Source organism: Heptranchias perlo, chromosome 23 (genome assembly GCF_035084215.1).
Source record: "Heptranchias perlo isolate sHepPer1 chromosome 23, sHepPer1.hap1, whole genome shotgun sequence".
NCBI classification, from domain to species: Eukaryota; Metazoa; Chordata; class Chondrichthyes; order Hexanchiformes; family Hexanchidae; genus Heptranchias; species Heptranchias perlo.
The window spans coordinates 11,851,567-11,873,839 of record NC_090347.1 but is presented as its reverse complement, the minus strand read 5'-3'; the positions used below and the strand labels follow the sequence as shown (position 1 = coordinate 11,873,839).

General features: G+C 43.1%; 1 protein-coding gene across 1 annotated transcript in view; it reads left to right on the top strand.

Moving 5' to 3' along the window:
- The window catches only part of LOC137341448 (dynein axonemal heavy chain 17-like), a 574,489-nt gene that overhangs the window by 278,454 nt on the left and 273,762 nt on the right, over window positions 1-22,273 (top strand). The window contains exons 31-36 of the mRNA XM_068004561.1: window positions 1,965-2,090; window positions 10,614-10,721; window positions 13,467-13,598; window positions 13,919-14,079; window positions 18,316-18,472; window positions 21,735-21,839. Coding sequence (XP_067860662.1) covers window positions 1,965-2,090; window positions 10,614-10,721; window positions 13,467-13,598; window positions 13,919-14,079; window positions 18,316-18,472; window positions 21,735-21,839 — 789 coding nt within the window. The remainder of the gene's footprint in view (window positions 1-1,964; window positions 2,091-10,613; window positions 10,722-13,466; window positions 13,599-13,918; window positions 14,080-18,315; window positions 18,473-21,734; window positions 21,840-22,273) is intronic.

Here is a 22,273-nt window from a genome sequence, read left to right as displayed (position 1 = left end):
ACTAAAGAGTGACAAATCCCCAGGACCAGATGGTTTCCATCCCAGGGTTTTAAAGGAAGTAGGTGAGCACATTGCAGATGCCCTAACTATAATCTTTCGAAGTTCTCTAGATTCAGGAACTGTCCCTCTAGATTGGAAAATTGCACATGTCACTCCGCTTTTTAAGAAAGGAGAGGGAAACCGGGGAATTATAGACCAGTTAGCCTAACATCTGTTGTGGGGAAAATGCTGGAGTCTATAATTAAGGATAGGGTGACTGAACACCTCGAGAATTTTCAGTTAATCAGAGAGAGCCAGCATGGATTTGTGAAAGGTAGGTCGTGCCTGACAAACCTGATTGAATTTTTTGAAGAGGTGACTAAAGTAGTGGTCGGGGAATGTCAATGGATGTTATTTATATGGACTTCCAGAAGGCATTTGATAAGGTCCCACATAAGAGACTGTTAGTTAAGATAGAAGCCCATGGAATCGAGGGGAAAAGTACGGACTTGGTTAGGAAGTTGGCTGAGCGAAAGGCGACAGAGAATAGGGATAATGGGTAAGTACTCATATTGGCAGGATGTGACTAGTGGAGTCCCGCAGGGATCTGTCTTGGGGCCTCAATTATTCACAATATTTATTAACGACTTAGATGAAGGCATAGAAAGTCTCATATCTAAGTTTGCCGATGACACAAAGATTGGTGGCATTGTAAGCAGTGTAGATGAAAACATAAAATTACAAAGCAATATTGATTGATTAGGTGAATGGGCAAAATTGTGGCAAATGGAATTCAATGTAGACAAATGTGAGGTCATCCACTTTGGATCAAAAAAGGATAGAACAGGGTACTGTCTAAATGGTAAAAAGTTAAAAACAGTGGATGTCCAAAGGGACTTTGGGGTTCAGGTACATAGATCATTGAAGTGTCATGAACAGGTGCAGAAAATAATCAAGAAGGCAAATGGAATGTTGGCCTTTATATCTAGAGGACTAGAGTACAAGGGGGCAGAAGTTATGCTGCAGCTATACAAAACCCTGGTTAGACCGCACCTGGAGTACTGTGAGCAGTTCTGGGCACCGCACCTTCGGAAGGACATATTGGCCTTGGAGGGAGTGCAGCGTAGGTTTACTAGAATGATACCCAGACTTCAAGGGTTAAGTTACGATGAGAGATTACACAAATTGGGGTTGTATTCTCTGGAGTTTCGAAGGTTAAGGGGTGATCTGATCGAAGTTTATAAGATAATAAGGGGAACAGATAGGGTGGATAGAGAGAAACTATTTCCGCTGGTTGGGGATTTTAGGAGTAGGGGGCACAGTCTAAAAATTAGAGCCGGACCTTTCAGGAGCGAGATTAGAAAACATTTCTACACACAAGGGGTTGTAGAGGTTTGGAACTCTCTTCCGCAAACGGCAATTGATACTAGCTCAATTTAAATCTGAGATAGATAGCTTTTTGGCAACCAAAGGTATTAAGGGATATGGGCCAAATGCGGGTATATGGAGTTAGATCACAGATCAGCCATGATCTTATCAAATGGTGGAGCAGGCACGAGGGGCTGAATGGCCTACTCCTGTTCCTATGTTCCTATGTGCCTATGAATGCACTGTCAAAGGTGCCATCTTTCTGATGAGACGTTAAACCGTGTCCCCATCTGCCCTCTCAGGTGAAATGTAAAATTCCATGGCACTATTCAAAGAAGGGTAGGGGCCTGACCAACATTTATCTCTCAACCAACATTAAAAAAACAGATTACTTGGTCAATATCTCATTGCTGTTTACAGAATCTTACTAAGTACAAATTGGCTGCTGAATTTCCCTGCAGTACAACACTGACTACACCTCAGATGAACTTCATTGGCTGTGAAGACCTTGTTTGTGAAAGGCTCTGTATAAATGCAAATTCTTTCTTTACTTCTTATATATTTGTCCCTAATATTATTTGTGTTCAACTTGTTTTTATTGCATACATTGTTCCTAGGTTGAAGTTTGGTTAAATCGGTTGTTAGACAGAATGTGTGCCACTTTGCGTCATGAAATCGCTGAAGCTGTAATGGCTTATGAAGAAAAGCCTAGAGAGCAATGGATATTTGAATACCCTGCACAGGTACTGTTAAGAGAAAATGTATCACAAATTCCATGGGTTGAATCCAGAGGCCTGGACTAAAATCCAGAGTCATGAGTTCAAATCCCGCCACGGCAGCTGGCGAATTTAAATTCAATTCATTAATTAAATTAAATTAATTAAATAAAAATCTGGAATTAAAATACTAGTATCAGTGATGATGGCCATGAAACTACCGGATTGTCGTAAAAACCCATCTGGTTCACTAATGTCCTTTAGGGAAGGAAACCTGCCGTCCTTACCCGGTCTGGCCTAGATGTGACTCCAGACCCACAGCAATGTGGTTGATTCTTAATTGCCCTCTGAAATGGCCGAGCAAGCCACTCAGTTGTAAAATCTCGCTACGAAAAGTCATAATAAGAATAAAACCGGACGGACCACCCGGCATCGGACCACTAGGCACCGGACACGACAACGGCAAAACATCAAGCCCAGTCGACCCTGCAAGGTCCTCCTTACTAACATCTGGGGACTTGTGCCAAAATTGGGAGAGCTGTCCCACAGACTAGTCAAGCAGCAGCCTGACATAGCCATACTCACAGAATCATATCTTTCAGCCAACGTCCCAGACTCTTCCATCACCATCCCTGGGTATGTCCTGTCCCACCGGCAGGACAGACCCACCAGAGGTGGCGGTACAGTGATATACAGTCAGGAGGGAGTGGCCCTGGGAGTCCTCAACATTGACTCTGGACCCCATGAAATCTCATGGCATCAGGTCAGACATGGGCAAGGAAACCTCCTGCTGATTACCACCTACCGTCCTCCCTCAGCTGATGAATCAGTCCTCCTCCATGTTGAGCACCACTTGGAGGAAGCACTGAGGGTAGCAAGGGCACAAAATGTACTCTGGGTGGGGGACTTCAATGTCCATCACCAAGAGTGGCTCGGTAGCACCACTACTGACCAAGCTGGCCGAGTCCTGAAGGACATAGCTGCCAGACTGGGCCTGCGGCAGGTGGTGAGCGAACCAACACGAGGGAAAAACTTACTTGACCTTGTCCTCACCAATCTCCCTGTCGCAAATGCATCTGTCCATGACAGTATCGGTAGGAGTGACCACCGCACAGTCCTCGTGGAGATGAAATCCCGTCTTCGCACTGAGGACACCATCCAACGTGTTGTGTGGCACTACCACCGTGCTAAATGGGATAGATTCAGAACGGATCTAGCAGCTCAAAATTGGGCATCCATGAGGCGCTGTGGGCCATCAGCAGCAGCAGAATTGTATTCCACCACAATCTGTAACCTCATGGCCCAGCATATTCCTCACTCTACCATTACCAACAAGCCAGGGGATCAACCCTGGTTCAATGAGGAGTGCAGAAGAGCATGCCAGGAGCAGCACCAGGCGTACCTAAAAATGAGGTACCAACCTGGTGAAGCTACAACTCAGGACTACATGCATGCTAAACAGCGGAAGCAACATGCTATAGACAGAGCTAAGCGATTCCACAACCAACGGATCAGATCAAAGCTCTGCAGCCCTGCCACATCCAGTCGTGAATGGTGGTGGACAATTAAACAACTAACGGGAGGAGGAGGCTCTGCAAACATCCCCATACTCAATGATGGCGGTGTCCAGCACGTGAGTGCAAAAGACAAGGCTGAAGCGTTTGCAACCATCTTCAGCCAGAAGTGCCGAGTGGATGATCCATCTCAGCCTCCTCCCGATATCCCCACCATCACGGAAGCCAGTCTTCGGCCAATTCGATTCACTCCACGTGATATCAAGAAACGGCTGAGTGCACTGGATACAGCAAAGGCTATGGGCCCCGACAACATCCCAGCTGTAGTGCTGAAGACTTGTGCTCCAGAACTAGCTGCGCCTCTAGCCAAGCTGTTCCAGTACAGCTACAACACTGGCATCCACCCGACAATGTGGAAAATTGCCCAGGTATGTCCTGTCCACAAAAAGCAGGACAAATCCAATCCGGCCAATTACCGCCCCATCAGTCTACTCTCAATCATCAGCAAAGTGATGGAAGGTGTCGTCGACAGTGCTATCAAGCGGCACTTACTCACCAATAACCTGCTCACCGATGCTCAGTTTGGGTTCCGCCAGGACCACTCGGCTCCAGACCTCATTACAGCCTTGGTCCAAACATGGACAAAAGAGCTGAATTCCAGAGGTGAGGTGAGAGTGACTGCCCTTGACATCAAGGCAGCATTTGACCGAGTGTGGCACCAAGGAGCCCTAGTAAAATTGAAGTCAATGGGAATCAGGGGGAAAACTCTCCAGTGGCTGGAGTCATACCTAGCACAAAGGAAGATGGTAGTGGTTGTTGGAGGCCAATCATCTCAGCCCCAGGGCATTGCTGCAGGAGTTCCTCAGGGCAGTGTCCTCGGCCCAACCATCTTCAGCTGCTTCATCAATGACCTTCCCTCCATCATAAGGTCAGAAATGGGGATGTTCGCTGATGACTGCACAGTGTTCAGTTCCATTCGCAACCCCTCAGATAATGAAGCAGTCCGAGCCCGCATGCAGCAAGACCTGGACAACATCCAGGCTTGGGCTGATAAGTGGCAAGTAACATTCGCGCCAGATAAGTGCCAGGCAATGACCATCTCCAACAAGAGAAAGTCTAACCACCTCCCCTTGACATTCAACGGCATTACCATCGCCGAATCCCCCACCATCAACATCCTGGGGGTCACCATTGACCAGAAACTGAACTGGACCAGCCATATAAATACTGTGGCTACGAGAGCAGGTCAGAGGCTGGGTGTTCTGCGGCGAGTGACTCACCTCCTGACTCCCCAAAGCCTTTCCACCATCTACAAGGCACAAGTCAGGAGTGTGATGGAATACTCTCCACTTGCCTGGATGAGTGCAGCTCCAACAACACTCAAGAAGCTCGACACCATCCAAGATAAAGCAGCCCGCTTGATTGGCACCCCATCCATCACCCTAAACATTCACTCCCTTCACCACCAGCGCACTGTGGCTGCAGTGTGTACCATCCACAGGATGCACTGCAGCAACTCGCCAAGGCTTCTTCGACAGCACCTCCCAAACCCGTGACCTCTACCACCTAGAAGGACAAGAGCAGCAGGCACATGGGAACAACACCACCTGCACGTTCCCCTCCAAGTCACACACCATCCCGACTTGGAAATATATCGCCGTTCCTTCATCGTCGCTGGGTCAAAATCCTGGAACTCCCTTCCTAACAGCACTGTGGGAGAACCGTCACCACACGGACTGCAGCGGTTCAAGAAGGCGGTTCACCACCACCTTCTCGAGGGCAATTAGGGATGGGCAATAGATGCTGGCCTCGCCAGCGACGCCCACATCCTGTGAACGAATAAAAAAAAAAAAATTTGGCTGGGAATCTAATAGCAATTGTAAAGGTTGCTAGCTAAAAGAATTATACTTGTGATTATACTATGAAAGTATCACCTGGAACCAACTGCACATCACAACAATTAGGCACATCTGAGCAAATCACAAGATATCATTATGTACCACTCCTCTGTGTGGATTCACAAATCTGAGCAAAAGTATATATTTTTAAACGCCAAAATTGATTGAAAATGTTATTAAAATATGGATTGCAGGCAATATTCATGCATAGTTTATGTGGTAAACCAGTTCAATGAATATTTATGGACTCACCACTTATACCTTATTTTTTGAAAAACGGATGTCGGAACTGTAGAAATGTATTTCAGATTGAGGCTTGTATTATATTAGCCCCATCTATCATCCTTTTCACGATATCATTCGATCCACATGCAAAGTAATGTGTTATGTGAAGCAGTTTGTGATGTTTTGACATGATAATAATGTACTATGTAAATACATATATGATTATTAAAATACCTTTTCTCTCCAGAAACATGTCTAATTGTCTTGGGAACCCATTTTATACTAATTACTTCAATTGCTTTTCCTGATAACATATTCTGGAAGTGAATAAAAAGGTTTCCTACTTAGTCTTAAATTCTTAATTTAAGACTTGTGCCCCTTAGTATTTGAATCCTTCTCGAGAGTGAACAATCACCTGGATCAATTTTGTCGATTCTATTCATAGTTTTGAAAATTTGAATTAGGTCACCTTAAAGTTTCCTCTTTTTCAAAGAAAACAAGTTCAATTTGCTTACCTACCTTTCACAACCTACCTTTCACAAATCCATGCTGGCTCTCTCTGATTAACTGAAAATTCTCAAGGTGTTCAGTCACCCTATCCTTAATTATAGACTCCAGCATTTTCCCCACAACAGATGTTAGGCTAACTGGTCTATAATTCCCCGGTTTCCCTCTCCTTTCTTAAAAAGCGGAGTGACATGTGCAATTTTCCAATCTAGAGGGACAGTTCCTGAATCTAGAGAACTTCGAAAGATTATAGTTAGGGCATCTGCAATGTGCTCACCTACTTCCTTTAAAACCCTGGGATGGAAACCATCTGGTCCTGGGGATTTGTCACTCTTTAGTGCTATTATTTTCTTCATTACTGGCAAATGGAATTCAATGTAGACAAATGTGAGGTCATCCACTTTGGATCAAAAAAGGATAGAACAGGGTACTGTCTAAATGGTAAAAAGTTAAAAACAGTGGATGTCCAAAGGGACTTAGGGGTTCAGGTACATAGATCATTGAAGTGTCATGAACAGGTATCATTCTAATAAACCTACGCTGCACTTTGTGGTAGCACTCTTGCCTCTGAGTCAGAAAATCATGGGTTCAAGCCCCACTCCAGAGCATCCAATAATGCTTCAGTACAAACACAGAGGGGCAGATTTTATATACCTATAGAAAGCATTTATAGGTATGTAAAAGGGAAAAGATTGGCAAAGGCAAATGTGGGTCCCTTACAGACAGAGACAGGAAAATTTATAATGGGGAATAAGGAAATAGCAGAGAAATTAAACAAATGCTTTGGGGGTAATTTTAAACCCCTTTCAGGAGCGAGATTAGAAAACATTTCTGCACACAAGGGGTTGTAGAAGTTTGGAACTCTCTTCCGCAAACGGCAATTGATACTAGCTCAATTTAAATCTGAGATAGAAAGCTTTTTGGCAACCAAAGGTATTAAGGGATATGGGCCAAATGCGGGTATATGGAGTTAGATCACAGATCAGCCATGATCTTATCAAATGGCAGAGCAGGCACGAGGGGCTGAATGGCCTACTCCTGTTCCTATGTTCCTATGTGCCTATGAATGCACTGTCGAAGGTGCCATCTTTCTGATGAGACGCAACCCCAAAATTTTCAGACTTTGCATTCCCAATGGGAAGCCTGTACTTTTACACGCCGTCGTTAAACCCGGAAATAAAGCCGGGTTGCGGTCGTGACCCAAAACAACAACTATTTTCAACTCTCACCTGCCCCCAACCCACCTGTTCTTGGGGTTTAAAATCATCCCTTTGTGACTGTCTTCACGGAAGAAGACACAAATAACCTCCCAGAAGTATTAGAGAACCAAGGGTCTGGCGAGAATGAGTTTGAATGAGTTGAATGAGTTCAAAATTAGTATTAGTAAAAAAAATAGTACTGAGAAATTAATGGGCCTGAAAGTCGACAAATCCCAAGAACCTGATGATCTACATCCCAGGGTTTTGAAAGAGGTGGCTATAGAGATAGTGGATGCATTGGTTGTCATCTTGCAAAATTCAATAGATTCTGGAACGATTCCTGCAAATTGGAGGGTAGCAAATGTAACCCCACTATTTAAGAAAGGAGGGAGAGAGAAAACAGGGAACTACAGACCTGTTAGCCTGACATCAGTAGTAGGGAAAATGCTAGAATCTATTATAAAGGATGTGATAACAGGACACTTAGAAAATAATAACAGGATTTGGCAGAGTCAGTGTGGATTTATGAAAGGGAAATCATGTTTGACAAACCTATTGGAGTTCTTTGAGGATGTAACTAATAGAATAGATAAGGGGGAACCAGTGGATGTGGTGCATTTGGATTTTCAGAAGGCTTTCCATAAGGTCCCGCACAGGAGGTTGGTGAACAAAGTTAGAGTATGTGGAATTGGGGGTAATATACTGGCATGGATCGAGAATTGGTTAACAGACAGAAAACAGAGAGTAGGAATAAATGGGTCTTTTTCAGGTTGGCACACTGTGACTAGTGGGGTACCGCAGGGATCGGCGCTTGGGCCCCAGCTATTCACAATCTATATCAATGATTTGGATGACGGGACCAAATGTAATATTTCCAAGTTTGCTGATGACACAAAACTAGGTGGGAATGTGAGTTGTGAGGAGGATGCAAAGAGGCTTCAAGGGGATATAGACAGGCTAAATGAGTGGGCAAGAACACGGCAGATGGAATATAATGTGGAAAAATGTGAAGTTATCCACTTTGGTAGGAAAAACAGAAATGCAGAATATTTTTTAAATGGTAAGAGATTGGGAAATGTTGATGTTCAAAGGGACCTGGGTGTCCTTCTACGTGAGTCACTGAAAGCTAACATGCAGGTGCAGCAAGCAATTAGGAAGGCAAATGATATGTTGGCCATTATTACAAGATGTGGAGATGCCGGTGATGGACTGGGGTTGACAATTGTAAACAATTTTACAACACCAAGTTATAGTCCAGCAATTTTATTTTAAATTCACAAGCTTTCGGAGGCTACCTCCTTCCTCAGGTGAACGATGTGGAAATGAAATCCTCGAAATAAAGTCGCATTTATAATTCACAGAATAATGCTTGGTGATAACAGACAGTTTTTTCAACTGCCTGTTGCCAAGGCAGTTGAAAAAACTGTCTGATTGCCTTGGCAACAGGCAGTTGAAAAAACTGTCTGTTATCACCAAGCATTGTTCTGTGAATTATAAATGCGACTTCATTTCGAGGATTTCATTTCCACATCGTTCACCTGAGGAAGGAGGTAGCCTCCGAAAGCTTGTGAATTTAAAATAAAATTGCTGGACTATAACTTGGTGTTGTAAAATTGTTTACAACTATTACAAGAGGATTTGTGTACAGGAGTAAAGATGTCTTACTGCAATTATATAGGCCTTGGTGAGACCACACCTGGAATATTGTGTACAATTTTGGTCTCCTTACCTAATAAAGGATATACTTGCCATAGAGGTAGTGCAACGAAGGTTCACCAGACTGATTCATGGAATGGCGGGATTATCGTATGAGGAGAGATTGAGTAGACTAGGCCTGTATTCTCTAGAGTTTAGAAGAATGAGAGGTGATCTCATTGAAACATACAAAATTCTTACAGGGCTTGACAGAGTAAATGCAAGGAGGATGGGGAATCTAGAACCAGGGGTCACAGTCTCAGAATAAAGGGAAGGCCATTTAGGACTGAGATGAGGAGAAACTTCTTCACTCAGAGTGTGGTGAATCTTTGGAATTCTCTGCCCCAGAGGGCTGTGGAGGCTCAGTCATTGAGTACATTCAAAACAGAGATCGACAGATTTCTAGATATTAAAGGCATCAAGGGATACGGGGATGGTGCAGGAAAATGGAGTTGAGGTAGAAGATCAGCATGATCTTGTTGAATGGCGGTGCAGGCTCGAGGGGCCGGTGGCCTACTCCTGCTCCTATTTCTTATGTTCTTCAAATAATAAAGTTCTTATTTTCCTCTTACTGAGCTTGGGTGTAAAGGATTGCATGGTCAAAGCACATCAGGCAGGGAGAATCACGTGCCCATAACAGAACCTGTCCAGTTTTCCATCCATTAAATTGAATGGACAGAATATTGGGTGAGCTGCTTCATATATGTATGATCCTCCTTGCTCGATTTTCCTCTATGCGCTGAGCTCAGGTGATCCTTTGCACCCAGGCGCAATAAAAGGAAAGCCTGCCCTATGCTCTTATTTCTGAATAACAATGATCATTCTTGGTACTAAGACATGAGTCCCAATATTTATGGGGAGGGAGCAGGCGGTCGTAGAGGAAGGAAATCCAGGAAATGTGGGTAATGCGGAGGTCCTGCTGAATTTAATGGGGGGACCTCATTTAAATTTTTTTCTCCGTTTCCTAGAGGCTGGCTGGCTGGCTGTTGGGCGGGAAAGCCTGCGCTGGTAGGCCACAGCTGGGAGTAGAGAGGAGGTAGGGAGGGAGAGATCACGGGTCGGGGAAGATATCGTGGCAAGAGGGAGAGATCATGAGTCTGGGAGGAGATCGCGGGGGAGGGGAGGTAGAGACTGTGGGACCAATCCCACAAGGTTTTACCTAGTGGGTGCGCTGATGGGAGGGATTTCAGATTTATTTTTCGGTTAAGATTGCATCGGGGTCCTAATTGCATCAAAGGACCCCAATTTAAATGCCATTCATGAGGCTCCAGCCTGTAGTGAGAACTTCAGCCACCTGGAAAGTGCACGCTGTTAAAATGGCAACGGGTGTAAACTGAGGCCAGTAAGTACACCTGCTTAATTTGTACCCCTCAAACGCCCCATTCTTACCCAGCAGCGAGGGTTAAAATCGTCCTCATTAACTCCCTCATGACTTAATTAAACATGGATTATCACTTATGTACATGCTTATACATGTATCTAATGTTCATTTTGTTGCAAACTTTATTTTAGGTAGCTCTGACTGGTACACAGATTGTTTGGAATGGAGAAGTTAGCAGTACATTTGGAAAACTGGAAGAAGGTTATGAAAATGCCATGAAAGACTACCTGAAAAAGCAGGTTTGCTAAATCTTAAGAGTACTTCCCTTTTTTGAGTATTATTGATAAACTGTTGACATTGTTGGCAGGTCTTCAGCTGGGAGATTGACTACAAAGTTGGGTATTGATCTTTGTCAGTGGGGACCAACATTTGCTGAAGCATTGTAGGGCATCAGTCATTTTCTCCCTTCACTTAACGAGGAAGTATCAGCCACTCTTCAGGGAAAGTGTTGCAAAATGGCCAGCAACATTTGGTCTCCCTTGGCTCCTTCTGCTTTAGGGCACTGACAGGACTTAGTGATAACAAAGCCCATTGTATGCCTGCCTACTGCTGGGAAACAATGGAATCTTCTCTCCTGCTTCATAGCAGATCTTTTTCTAGCTCAGTCATTTCAAACCCCCAACCTTATCTTCATTCCCTATAGCTGTTATTGGAGATATAGCAATGAGACAGCTGTGCACAGCATGAGCCTCAAGACAAAATCATTGCCTTGATTCCCAGCCATGAACTTCATTTTAAATTCACTTTAAATTCAGGCACAAAATCCAAACAAAAAATGAGTACTTAGGTCAAAGACCTGCAAGTAATAGCAGATGCATGAAACTGACAAGTGGATTGTAAACCCCTGCTTGAGGAACATGTTGCGCACATTTTACCTGTGTAAAACTGGTGTAATGAAGGCTAATTTTGGGCAGCTACCTCCTGCCTCTGATCAGCGCCGGGGCCACAGGCACCTGCATATTGGCACAGGTGGCTACCCAGGCACCTGTGATGCCCATGTGAAATAGGTGTTAGGCCCCTTGCATATATAAATGAGAGGCCTGATGCCTTTCAGGACCCCTGTACTGAAGTAGTCGACAATGACCGAAGCAGGCTTGCTCTGCTCTGGATTCTTCAGCAGTCGCTGCAGCCTAAGCGACAGGGGTCACCAAATTTTTTTATACTGTAGTTGAGCTGGAAAATTATACCATTCACCAGCCGATGGAGTGACACACCTGGGTCTTTCTTTCACTAAGCCTGACACCAATATCAATCGTAGTGCCTGCAGGGAGCTGGCACAGGCATTGACTCCCAAATTCCTCACACCCAGGACTGATCAAGAAATGAAAATGAGAGCAGGAAAGGGTAGTATGTCACCACACTCTCACTTTCCTCCTTGCTCACCCTGGGCACCACCACACTCTTCACCCTCTTAAGTCAACACTCGCACAACTAACCCTTCACTCTGCACTCTGGTTAAGGGCAGTTCTACCTCTTTATCCTGCACTATGTCTACACGGTTCCCTGAGCACACAGCACCTTTACTATGCCACCTGGTACAGTCCTTAACTACCCTCATTTACTTATCTCTTTGCAGAAGTTGGCGCACAATATCTGTCAAAGGCAGGCCACTGGAGGTGACATCCCCAACTTCAAGCCCATGACCCCCTACGAGGACGAGGCCAGGCAGCTTGTGGGCATGCATGGGGCTCTTGCCATGGGAGATGGTGAGGATGGCAGCATCATGCCAGTGCTAGTTTATTGACTGAGCATTCTGGCATCCCTGTGAAGCAGCACATAGCCATAACCCTCCAACCCTTCTCTGTCGACTTAATCCCGAGGGAATGATGTTCACCCATTCTTGCCTCCTACCTTTCCTTCCTACAGATCCGCCATGCAATAGGTGGCACAGGAGGAAGGAAGATGATGGTGAAGAGATTGATAAGGACCAAGTTACCCTGCAGTCGCAGCTGCATGATACTGCCATTCCTCAGAACAACAGGACATGCCAGTCCTCCAGCCATCCACCTCAGAGCATCATGCCAGTATGAGCATGGGAGGCCCGACCAGGCAGCCAGCAGCAGCTCCATGTCATCAGTGTCCCATTACCCTTCTGTGCAGCATGAGGAACCAACCATCTCCCATGATCCTGGTTCCAATGGTTCCGCTGCAAACCGCATGACAGCAGTCTGCCTGTTGCTATAATGCAGCAAATTTACTGAAACAATATATGACATGTCTAACTTCAGGTGAAAATATTACACATTGTCATGCTTCAGGATTTTTGATTTTTTTTTTCCACCATAAAGAAAGAAAGACTTGAATTGATATAGTGCATTTCATGACATCCCAAAGCACTTTATAGCCAATGAAGAATTGTAGTCACTGTTGTAATGTGGCAGCCATTTTCCACACAGAAAAGGTCCTACAACAGCAATGACCAGATAATCTCTTTTTTAGTGATGTTGGTTAAGGGGTAAATGTTGGCTAGGACACCAGAGAGAACACTCCAATATTGCCATGGGCTCTTTTATATCCACCTGATAGGTCAGCTAGGGCTTTGGTTTAGCATTTCATCTGAAAAACAATACTGGAGTATCAGCCTTAATAGGGATTTGAACCCACAACCTTCTGACTTAGAGGCAAGAGTGCTACCCACTGAGCCATGGCTGACACCTAGCTAAATTGACCATATAACTAAACTGATTCTTAATGTGAGTTCAGGACTCACTTTTTGTTTACTCTCCCATCCCTATTTGGAATTCTATACAATTTTCTCATAATAGACCTTCAACAGTTTTAATGATCATTAACAAACAATTTGTTTTCTTTTTTTCAGTATTTCCTTTCATCCATTTTATGGTGGGAGTTAGACTTAGAAAGCAGCAATAATGGATGAAAAGTGCATTATAATTTCTACCAGACTTGCTCATCTATTTACTCACCAACGTGCCTCTATGTTACTTAAAAGAGATCCTTGTTTTAAATTGTTATTTTTTTGAAAGGTCAGTCAACTGAATTCACTTATCACATTACTGATTGGCAACTTGACAGTAGAAGAAAGGCAGAAGATCATGACTATTTGTACAGTGGAGGTGCATGCTCGAGATGTTGTAAGCAAAATGATTACAACTAAGGTAGGTACCATTGTACTTCTTTCTTTGTTATGTTTGTGTTTATTTGTTGTTTACAGAAAAGCAAGACCACAGCATCCTTTTCCTGGGTAAGAATGAGGATTATAACTGCTTTAAGCACAGCTTGATAACATTATACTTGAATAATGTACAATGATAGCTTCCAAAAAATAATCCAGAACTGTTCCATAAAAATAGGGGTAGTGAGCTGCATATCAACACATAATAAGATGAGACCTTTACACTAGCTAAAATTATTCACCAATCAGTGAATGCATGAAGAAAACTGCAATAATGCTGATGAATTTTTATTTTTTTTGCAGGTGGAGAATATCCAGGCATTTACTTGGCAGTCTCAGCTAAGACATCGCTGGGATGAAGAGAAGCAGCACTGTTTTGCTAACATTTGTGATGCGCAGTTCAGATATTCTTATGAATATCTAGGCAACACTCCTCGATTGGTTATTACTCCACTTACAGATAGGTATGAAAAATTTAAATTTCCCTTGTCTGCTTTTGGGGTATCACAAATAACTTTGCACAGGAGGATATACCAGAATCAGCTGGTGCCTTACTGAGGATTCCCCCAAATTTGATAGACCTGGAGACCTAGCTGGAGCCAGTGAACAAGACAGTATTAGATCATATCATAAGAATTCATAGTCACAGAAGCAGTAACCGGGAACCTTCTCACCTGGATAGTAACAGGAGAAAGATATGATATGAACAACCTTATGTAAGGTTAATTTTTTTACACTGAGCATGAAGACTCAGAAGATCACTTGGCAGGGAGCTTGTTTCATTGCTGCAAGACCTAAGAATATGTTATGGAGGTGAGAGATTTAGACTGGGAAATTCCTTGGAGCTGCTTCCACTCCATTGACATTACTTTGCTGGAAGTGCGATGGAAACTCTGTTTACATGCAAAAATGGTGTTTTCACTGCATTTCTGGTGAAATAATGCTGGCGGAGTGGGAGCAGCTCCAAGGAACTTCCCAGCCTTGGAGTCAGGAAACAATCAAAAGGATGACAAGGGCAGAATGAAAGGGCCAGGGAAAGGAAGGTTGGGTGTGGAAAGTTGGAAGTGGAACTAAAAAGGACAGGAGAAGAAAAAAGATATTTTTAAAGGCTATTTCGAGGGATGTGGACAGAAGTTTATTGCAATGAAAAATAGAAAGACCAAGACTACATTCATTGAATAAGGAAATGTAAATCAAGCTAAAGATTAACCAGAATTGTTTAAAATCTGCAAGTAAATGGAATAGCAAGCACTGAGAATTATACTGAAGTTAGTTGAGGATAAATAAAATGAGTATTGAAAGGGGTAAGGATTGAATAGTAAGGTGGAATGGAAAGCAATTCAAAGAAACTTTTTTTAACTTTTTAAGAATGTAAAAATGTTAAAGACCAGATAGGGGGTAGAGTTTCCGCTAGATTGCGCTGGTTTCTATCCGTGCAATCTGCCAGAACCAGCGTAAATGTTCGTGGTGTTGACCAGAAGTCATTGGTTAACGGTTTTGGCTTAGTACACAGAGGAAGAGTCAATTCTCTCTTAATTCTCAATTCGCTTTATTAACGTTATTAGATCATGTACATACTGCTTATACGTCTAGTTAGATATAGGCATGCAGTTTACAGCAGGTTATACAGTTTTATACTCAAACTAGGATTTAAATGCACACCCACTAGGTTTCCCTGACTAACACTCCCTGAGTATTAAGATTTAAATGCACACCCACTAGGTTTCTCTGACTAACACTCCCCGAGTGGTCACAGAATAGAAAGGATATTATATTACCCGGAAAGGAGAGATAATGCTGGCCAGGCAATTCGCTCTCTCACTCTCGACGTCGTCTCTACGTCCCTGACGTAGTCTCTATGTCCCTGACGTAGGGTCCCTACTTCCACGATGATTAGTCTCCAGAGTCTCCCTCAAAAACACACTCTGGCACCAAGCCTGCAATGCTTCAGTTTTAACTCCAAGTCTATCTTTTCGAATGATGCTGTCTTCTCCGGTTGGCTTAAAATTCCTTGAGTGGTCAGTGTCATCCCCTGATTGGCTCTGTTCCAAGGGGCTAGGTAGCATCACCTCATTACTCCTTTTCTAAATAAGGACTGGTGTCTCATCAAAGCTCCTTTGTCCCTCTAAGAAGCGGAACAAATTCAAACCGGTTCTGGCCAGTTCAGACCAGTGACTGAACTCCAGGTCACCTCAGTTCACCTCAGTTCAAAAGTCAGTGTCTTTGTTAGCAATTCGAATTAAGCTCAGTAATTTTCTGCAGACACCTGGCCAACAGTGGTAAATCGTGAATAATCAAATGCAATTTATATCAGGCGCTGGTGGTGTTGTCACGCGTGGCTCCAGGAGCTGTAGGAACATCTGGGGTACCTGCTGATCACCGTCCCTCCTTCTTCCGGTCTCTTCCCCTTCCCTCTCCCAAGACCTACCTGAGAGCCACTGCCGGTGATGCAGCAGCCCAAATTCAAACGTTCTTCACTAGCGAGCTGCCAGGGGATGCCCAGCAGGTGTCCGCAGCTCGCTGATCTGATATAAATGAGGCCTGAGACCCAATATTGGGTGGGCCTCAGGCCTACCTCTTCAGGCGCAGGGATCGATCCAATTTCTAGGCCTCTGTCTGTTAGCTGAGACATTACAATTAAATCCGTTTGCCTGTTCAGATAGATCCCAATCACACGTTTTCAAAGAAGACCAATTAGTTCTCCATGTCTTACCCAACCTTCATCCCACAGCCAATACAATCAAAACAGATGAATTGGTCATCTTATTGTTGATAATATTACCTTGCTAACTCCAAATGGCTGCTGCGTTTGCCTACAATGACAACAGAGATTAATATAATTAATTGGCTGTGAAACCCTTTGGGACGTGAAATCTGCTATATAAATGGAATTATTTCTTCTTCAGGCATAACTACATGGCTATCTCTAAACAGACTTGCCTTTGCCATCTATGCTCCAATAGGGTGACTGAAGTTTGAGGGGTCAGGGGAGAAACTTCCACGAGCAGTCCTTCAGCAGTTTGGGGGTGCATCTAGTGTGCCTTGTGCCAAAGGCCCTGGAAAGGCTAGATAGATAGTTGGCTGGTCTGCAGGGCAGTGCCAGGTCTCCCCCCCCCCTCCCCCCAACAAAGAGGAATTTTCCTGCATGAGTGGTCCCTTTGCAAAGAGGGCTAATTCAATGTCCTTGCAAAATATTTTTGCCCCCAATCTACAGGGGTCCAGGCCCCAACCCTGGCCTGAACCCCAGATGGATCCTGCATCCACCAAGATTGGGCAGGTACCCCTGGTGAAACCAAGAGTACTTGCCCTGATCTTGCATCAAGTCTTGACAGAGAACCTAAGAGTAGGAACTCCTGTCTTAGGGAATCTGCACCCCTCATCCCACCCTCTCCCTTATGTCAGTGGCCTTGTATGGGTGGCTGCAGGCTCCATCCCCACAAGGCCACCCTGAAAAAGGTTTCTCAATTTGCAAGGCATATCCAAGTTCACAGCCATTCATCTGCCAACTAGCCGTGCAATTTCGGGGACATTATCAGTATTTTTATTTGAGCTTCTGAATTATTAACAAGCTATCAGAAATGTAACTAAGGTGATAGTTAGTGATAAAGTGCTCATGGCTTTTTTTCATGCCAATCTGATGAGCTCTGAAACTGTAAAATGTGCTAATCTTAATGCCTATAACTTACCTGAAACATATAGCAAAAGCATAAGAAATTGATCAAAACTCCACATAGTACCTAAAGAGAATTAACAATAGAGTTAGAAAATATTTGGAAATTATGGTTGGAAATTAAAATATAAAAATCATAATGATCTTTGGTGGATCATGATGTGCCTTGAGGAAGCAAGGTGAAACACCAACCACTGTTGAGGAAGGAGTAATCGTAGTGTTGATGATGGTTGGTTAGGAGTCATGTGATACAGGGCAGCGGCTGAGTCTGCTGAATACCCCAACTTAATTGTTTGGAATCTTTGTGGGCCTGATTCAAATGGAATCTAGTAAAGTATCGTCACTTGCCTCCTTGCACAAGGTGCCCTGGATAGTATAGAGGAATGTTAACACCCGGGTATGGGCTGCCAACACACATATAAGTGGTATCATATTTATTGCACCTGTTGTCTGCACTATAATCTAATATTGACCATGTAGTAATATGAGTGGCATCTGTAGTAGAAGCCCCACTTGCACAGGTCCTAAGTAGCATGTCTCATGTAAAACCCACTGCTGCTGTGAAGGCTTTGGGGTGCTGTCATGGCAAGCTTCAACAGCAATATTTATGAATGTGACATCAGGTATTTTGACTCCTTGCCAAGTTATTGTGTTGGTGGCCGACAGAGAGATCAGCATGAAAATGAGATTTTTCTTCGGCAGTTTCTGAAGGGCTAGCACTTACCTAAACAACTCACAGTATTTATGGTATATAAACAAATTTCTCATTGGTAAGTATTTGAATATGGATCTATTCCCACATATAGAAGGGGCATATAGAACCCAATACCACCTCACTGGTGGAACAAACTCAGTACTGATGATTTATCACTGAGTATCTTCTGTTCATTAGAACTTGTCATCTGACTCAATTTTACCTGTAATAGTCTGCATATCAACTGCAGAATAAGACTATCATATATAAATGATCGTTTTATTGGTTGAACACCAAGAGTTCATTCTATTTTTAAAAACATGTTATTTTGTTCAGGTGCTATATTACATTAACACAATCACTGCACCTGATTATGGGTGGTGCACCAGCTGGTCCTGCAGGAACAGGAAAAACAGAAACGACTAAAGATTTGGGGAGAGCTTTAGGCATCATGGTGTATGTTTTCAACTGCTCAGAACAAATGGACTATAAAGTAAGAAAGACATGAGTTTGCTTGCAATTTCATAGAATCCAAGAATAGTACCGCAAAGAAAAGGGCCATTTGGCCATTCAGTTGTGTGCCTTTGTTTTTTCCCCACGTGAGTCATCTAGTCTAGTCTGCAAGATCTCCATACAATTTAATTTTCCTCTAATTCATACAACTATCTAATATCCTTTTAAAAGAATTTATGGACTCTGCTTCAAAAATTATGGCAAAGAATTCTACATTCTAACTACACATCATGTAAATATATATATTTAACTCTCTTTTAATTATTTCTGTGATTATCGTAAATTTATGTCCTCTTGTTACTGTCTTTCTGAACAGTGGAAACAATCTATCAGGTCACTCTTTAATCTTCTCTGCTCTAGTGAAAAAAAGCCCAAACTTCGCAAGTCTCTTTTTATAGCTACAACTCCTTATCCCTGGTAACATCCTAACGAATCTATGCTGAAATTTTTCCATTGCTTTTATATCCTTCCTATCATGGAGTGCCAAAACTCTGCACAATACTACAATTGTGGCCTATCTAAGATCTTGTAAGTTCAACAATACCTCCTTGCTTTTGTTTATTTTTCTACCTCTAGATACAAAACCAAAGAACCCATTTGCCTTTTTATTGACTTAGCTATTTGCACTACTGTGTATCTGTACACCAAGATCTCACTCCTCCTGTGCTTTATTTAAAATCCTACCATTTATGTGTGTTTGCTTTACCTATTCTTACTTGAAGATGCATTATCTCACATTTTTCTTCATTAAACGTTAAACATCCGCCACCTATCTGCACATTTTGTTAGCCTTTTCATATCCCCCTGCAGTCTTTCACAATTGTCACAATTTGCCATACCCCCCAACTTGATGTTATCAGTAAATTTGGATATTGCTTGCTCAATTCCTAAGTTCAGATAATTTATATATATATATATATATATATATATATAATATAATAAAAAGAGTGACCCAATACAGGCTCCAGTGGACATCAGTCACTACATTTTTTTTATTCCAAGAAGCTTCCTTTTACCTACCCTTTATCCTTTTGCTTTCTGGCCTCCAAACATCTCTCTATCTATGTGGCCACCTTCCTCTTAATTCCATGAATCATTATCTTCTCTATAAGTCTATGATGTGGTACCTTATTAAATGCTCTTTGAAAATCCATATAAACCCTATCCACTGCATTTCCTTTATCTCTGTTATTTGTTTAGAGTTCTATAAGATTGCTGAAAGGTGACCTGCATTTTAGAAATCTGTGCTAACTAATCCTGCTTCACTCATGTTTCTCCTAGGGCTTTGTAATTTCATCCCATATTATAGACTCCAGGGGGTTGAATTTCCTGTGTTGTGAATGGGTGGAAATAAAGAGGGGGGGGGGGTCAAGAGTTTGGGGCAAAACTTGGATCCACCAGATTTCCACCCTAGGGACACTGTGTCCCAAATTGAAATTGAGGGGAACGTGTGAGTCTTCCATCCACCCCCTCAAAGTCTGCAGCCAGCTTTGGGGTAGTATCTGGAGGCATTCTCAGATTATGACAGGAATTCTGCCCTGCACGCCACCCGATAGGTACAGCAGATCTGTTCTGGGCCTGCAGAAGGCATCAGCTGATAAGAGGAGCGCATTAACCAGAGGGATCAATTACAGTTAAAGAGATGGCCAGAAGGGAACCTGCAGTTTTCTTTTAAAAAATGATGCCTTCAACTTTGAATTGAGCTTTGTGCCTATTCTTCCTATAATTATGAAAAGATTGGTGAAGTGTTTACTGTTCAATGAGCCCTGCATCACTTTGCAATTGGCTACTGTACTTCCCAAAACAAGAGTGCAAGGAAATGCAGCATGCAAGTGGCTGTTGGGGGAGTCTTTAAAATCTCTACACACCATCAGTGAGAGGTTTCCAGGGAATGCAAAAGGTGTCATGCATGAACATAGGATGTGTTGTACTAATGTTAGAGAGATCAAAAGGAGCCATTGAAATAAGGAAACATCCAATGTGAATATGCAGCTGGTTGAGGAGAAAGTGTCCATGTATACCATGCTACAGCAGAACACTATGAAGAGCTAAGATCAGCAGAAACTACCATGGCAAACTTCATCAAGGTGTTGAACATTTTCCTCATCAGGGAAAATGACTTCCTAATAGCTGACTGCATTCACCTGTTCTGCGCCTCTTCCCATGCATCCCTGACAGCTTTATATCACCTCGCTGAGCATTACTTCCTGGGCCCTGCACAAAGAGGGAGCCATCCTCCCTACTCCTTGGCCACTTGCTGGCTCTTGGCTCATGTTCCAAAATATAGAGAAGAAAACGCAAATCTCCCCCAGAGAGGAATTGTTGGCGCCTCTTTAAGGGGCTGCACCTATACTTTTAAGCTCCTGTCCCAGGTGTCCGCTTCCTGATGGTGTCTGTACTCCTATCAATCTTTATGTAAACAAAGGAACTTTGAAAAGCACCAGAAGGTTCCCTCCCTACACCTGTAATATACATTCACACTGCTGGCTGCTTTGTCAGTGGATGTTCAGTCCCAATGTGCTTCGGTTCTGGATGGGGCTTAAACCCAAAACCTTTTGACTTACAGGTGAATATGCTACTTCTGCGCTAAACTAACACTAAGAGGGTAATTTTAACCTAATCCGCCCAGCGGGAAACTGCCGTGGTTGGATCGGAGTGGCAGCCGATTTGATCCCGTCAGATTCCCACTGGGTGGGTTAGGTTAACATTACCCCCTAAGTTTGAGTCATTTTGTTAGTACCACTTCTCTTTCTTTAATAACCTCCACTAACTGTCTGCACCCTTCTCTGGCAGTCCTACAATTGCAATATCCCTCTGAAAAATTAGGCATATGTTACTTGTTTAGAGTAAGTTTTGATGCAGCAATAGCAAATGTATTGATAAAATGAATACATTTACTAGCAGTTTAAAGCAGTTGGTATTTCATACCATAAACAAGGTATTCTAACGTTTATTGGTCAGCATAATATCTGTTAAGCTTGTGAATCATCATCAAGTTTCACTGATGTAGTTTTGATGTCCATTCTTTATAAGAACCAAAATTAAATGGGTCAAAAACTTTAAAAGAATAAAACTAGAATGAAAAATTAGACTTTATTTTAAATGGGAACTTCAATTATTTGGATTGTTATGGAGATTTGCAATATTAAGTATTTTCACTTTTAATATTTATAGTTTTCCTCTGTTTTTATCCCTGTAAGTAGCTTGACATTTCGAAACATTGATCTTTTTTCACCATATAGTCCTGCGGGAGTATCTACAAAGGTCTGGCACAAAGTGGAGCTTGGGGCTGTTTTGATGAATTCAACAGGATCTCTGTGGAAGTTTTGTCAGTAATTGCAGTGCAGGTAATTTAAAAATCTTCAATTTTTTTTATATTCGTTCATGGGATGTGGGCGTCGCTGGCGAGGCCGGCATTTATTGCCCATCCCTAATTGCCCTTGAGAAGGTGGTGGTGAGCCGCCTTCTTGAACCGCTGCAGTTCGTGTGGTGAAGGTTCTCCCACAGTGCTGTTAGGAAGGGAGTTCCAGGATTTTGACCCAGCGACGATGAAGGAACGGCGATAGATTTCCAAGTCGGGATGGTGTGTGACTTGGAGGGGAACGTGCAGGTGGTGTTGTTCCCATGTACCTGCTGCTCTTGTCCTTCTAGGTGGTAGAGGTCGCGGGTTTGGGAGATGCTGTTGAAGAAGCCTTGTCGAGTTGCTGCAGTGCATCCTGTGGATGGTACACACTACGGCTACTGTGCGCCGGTGGTGAAGGGAGTGAATGTTTAGGGTGGT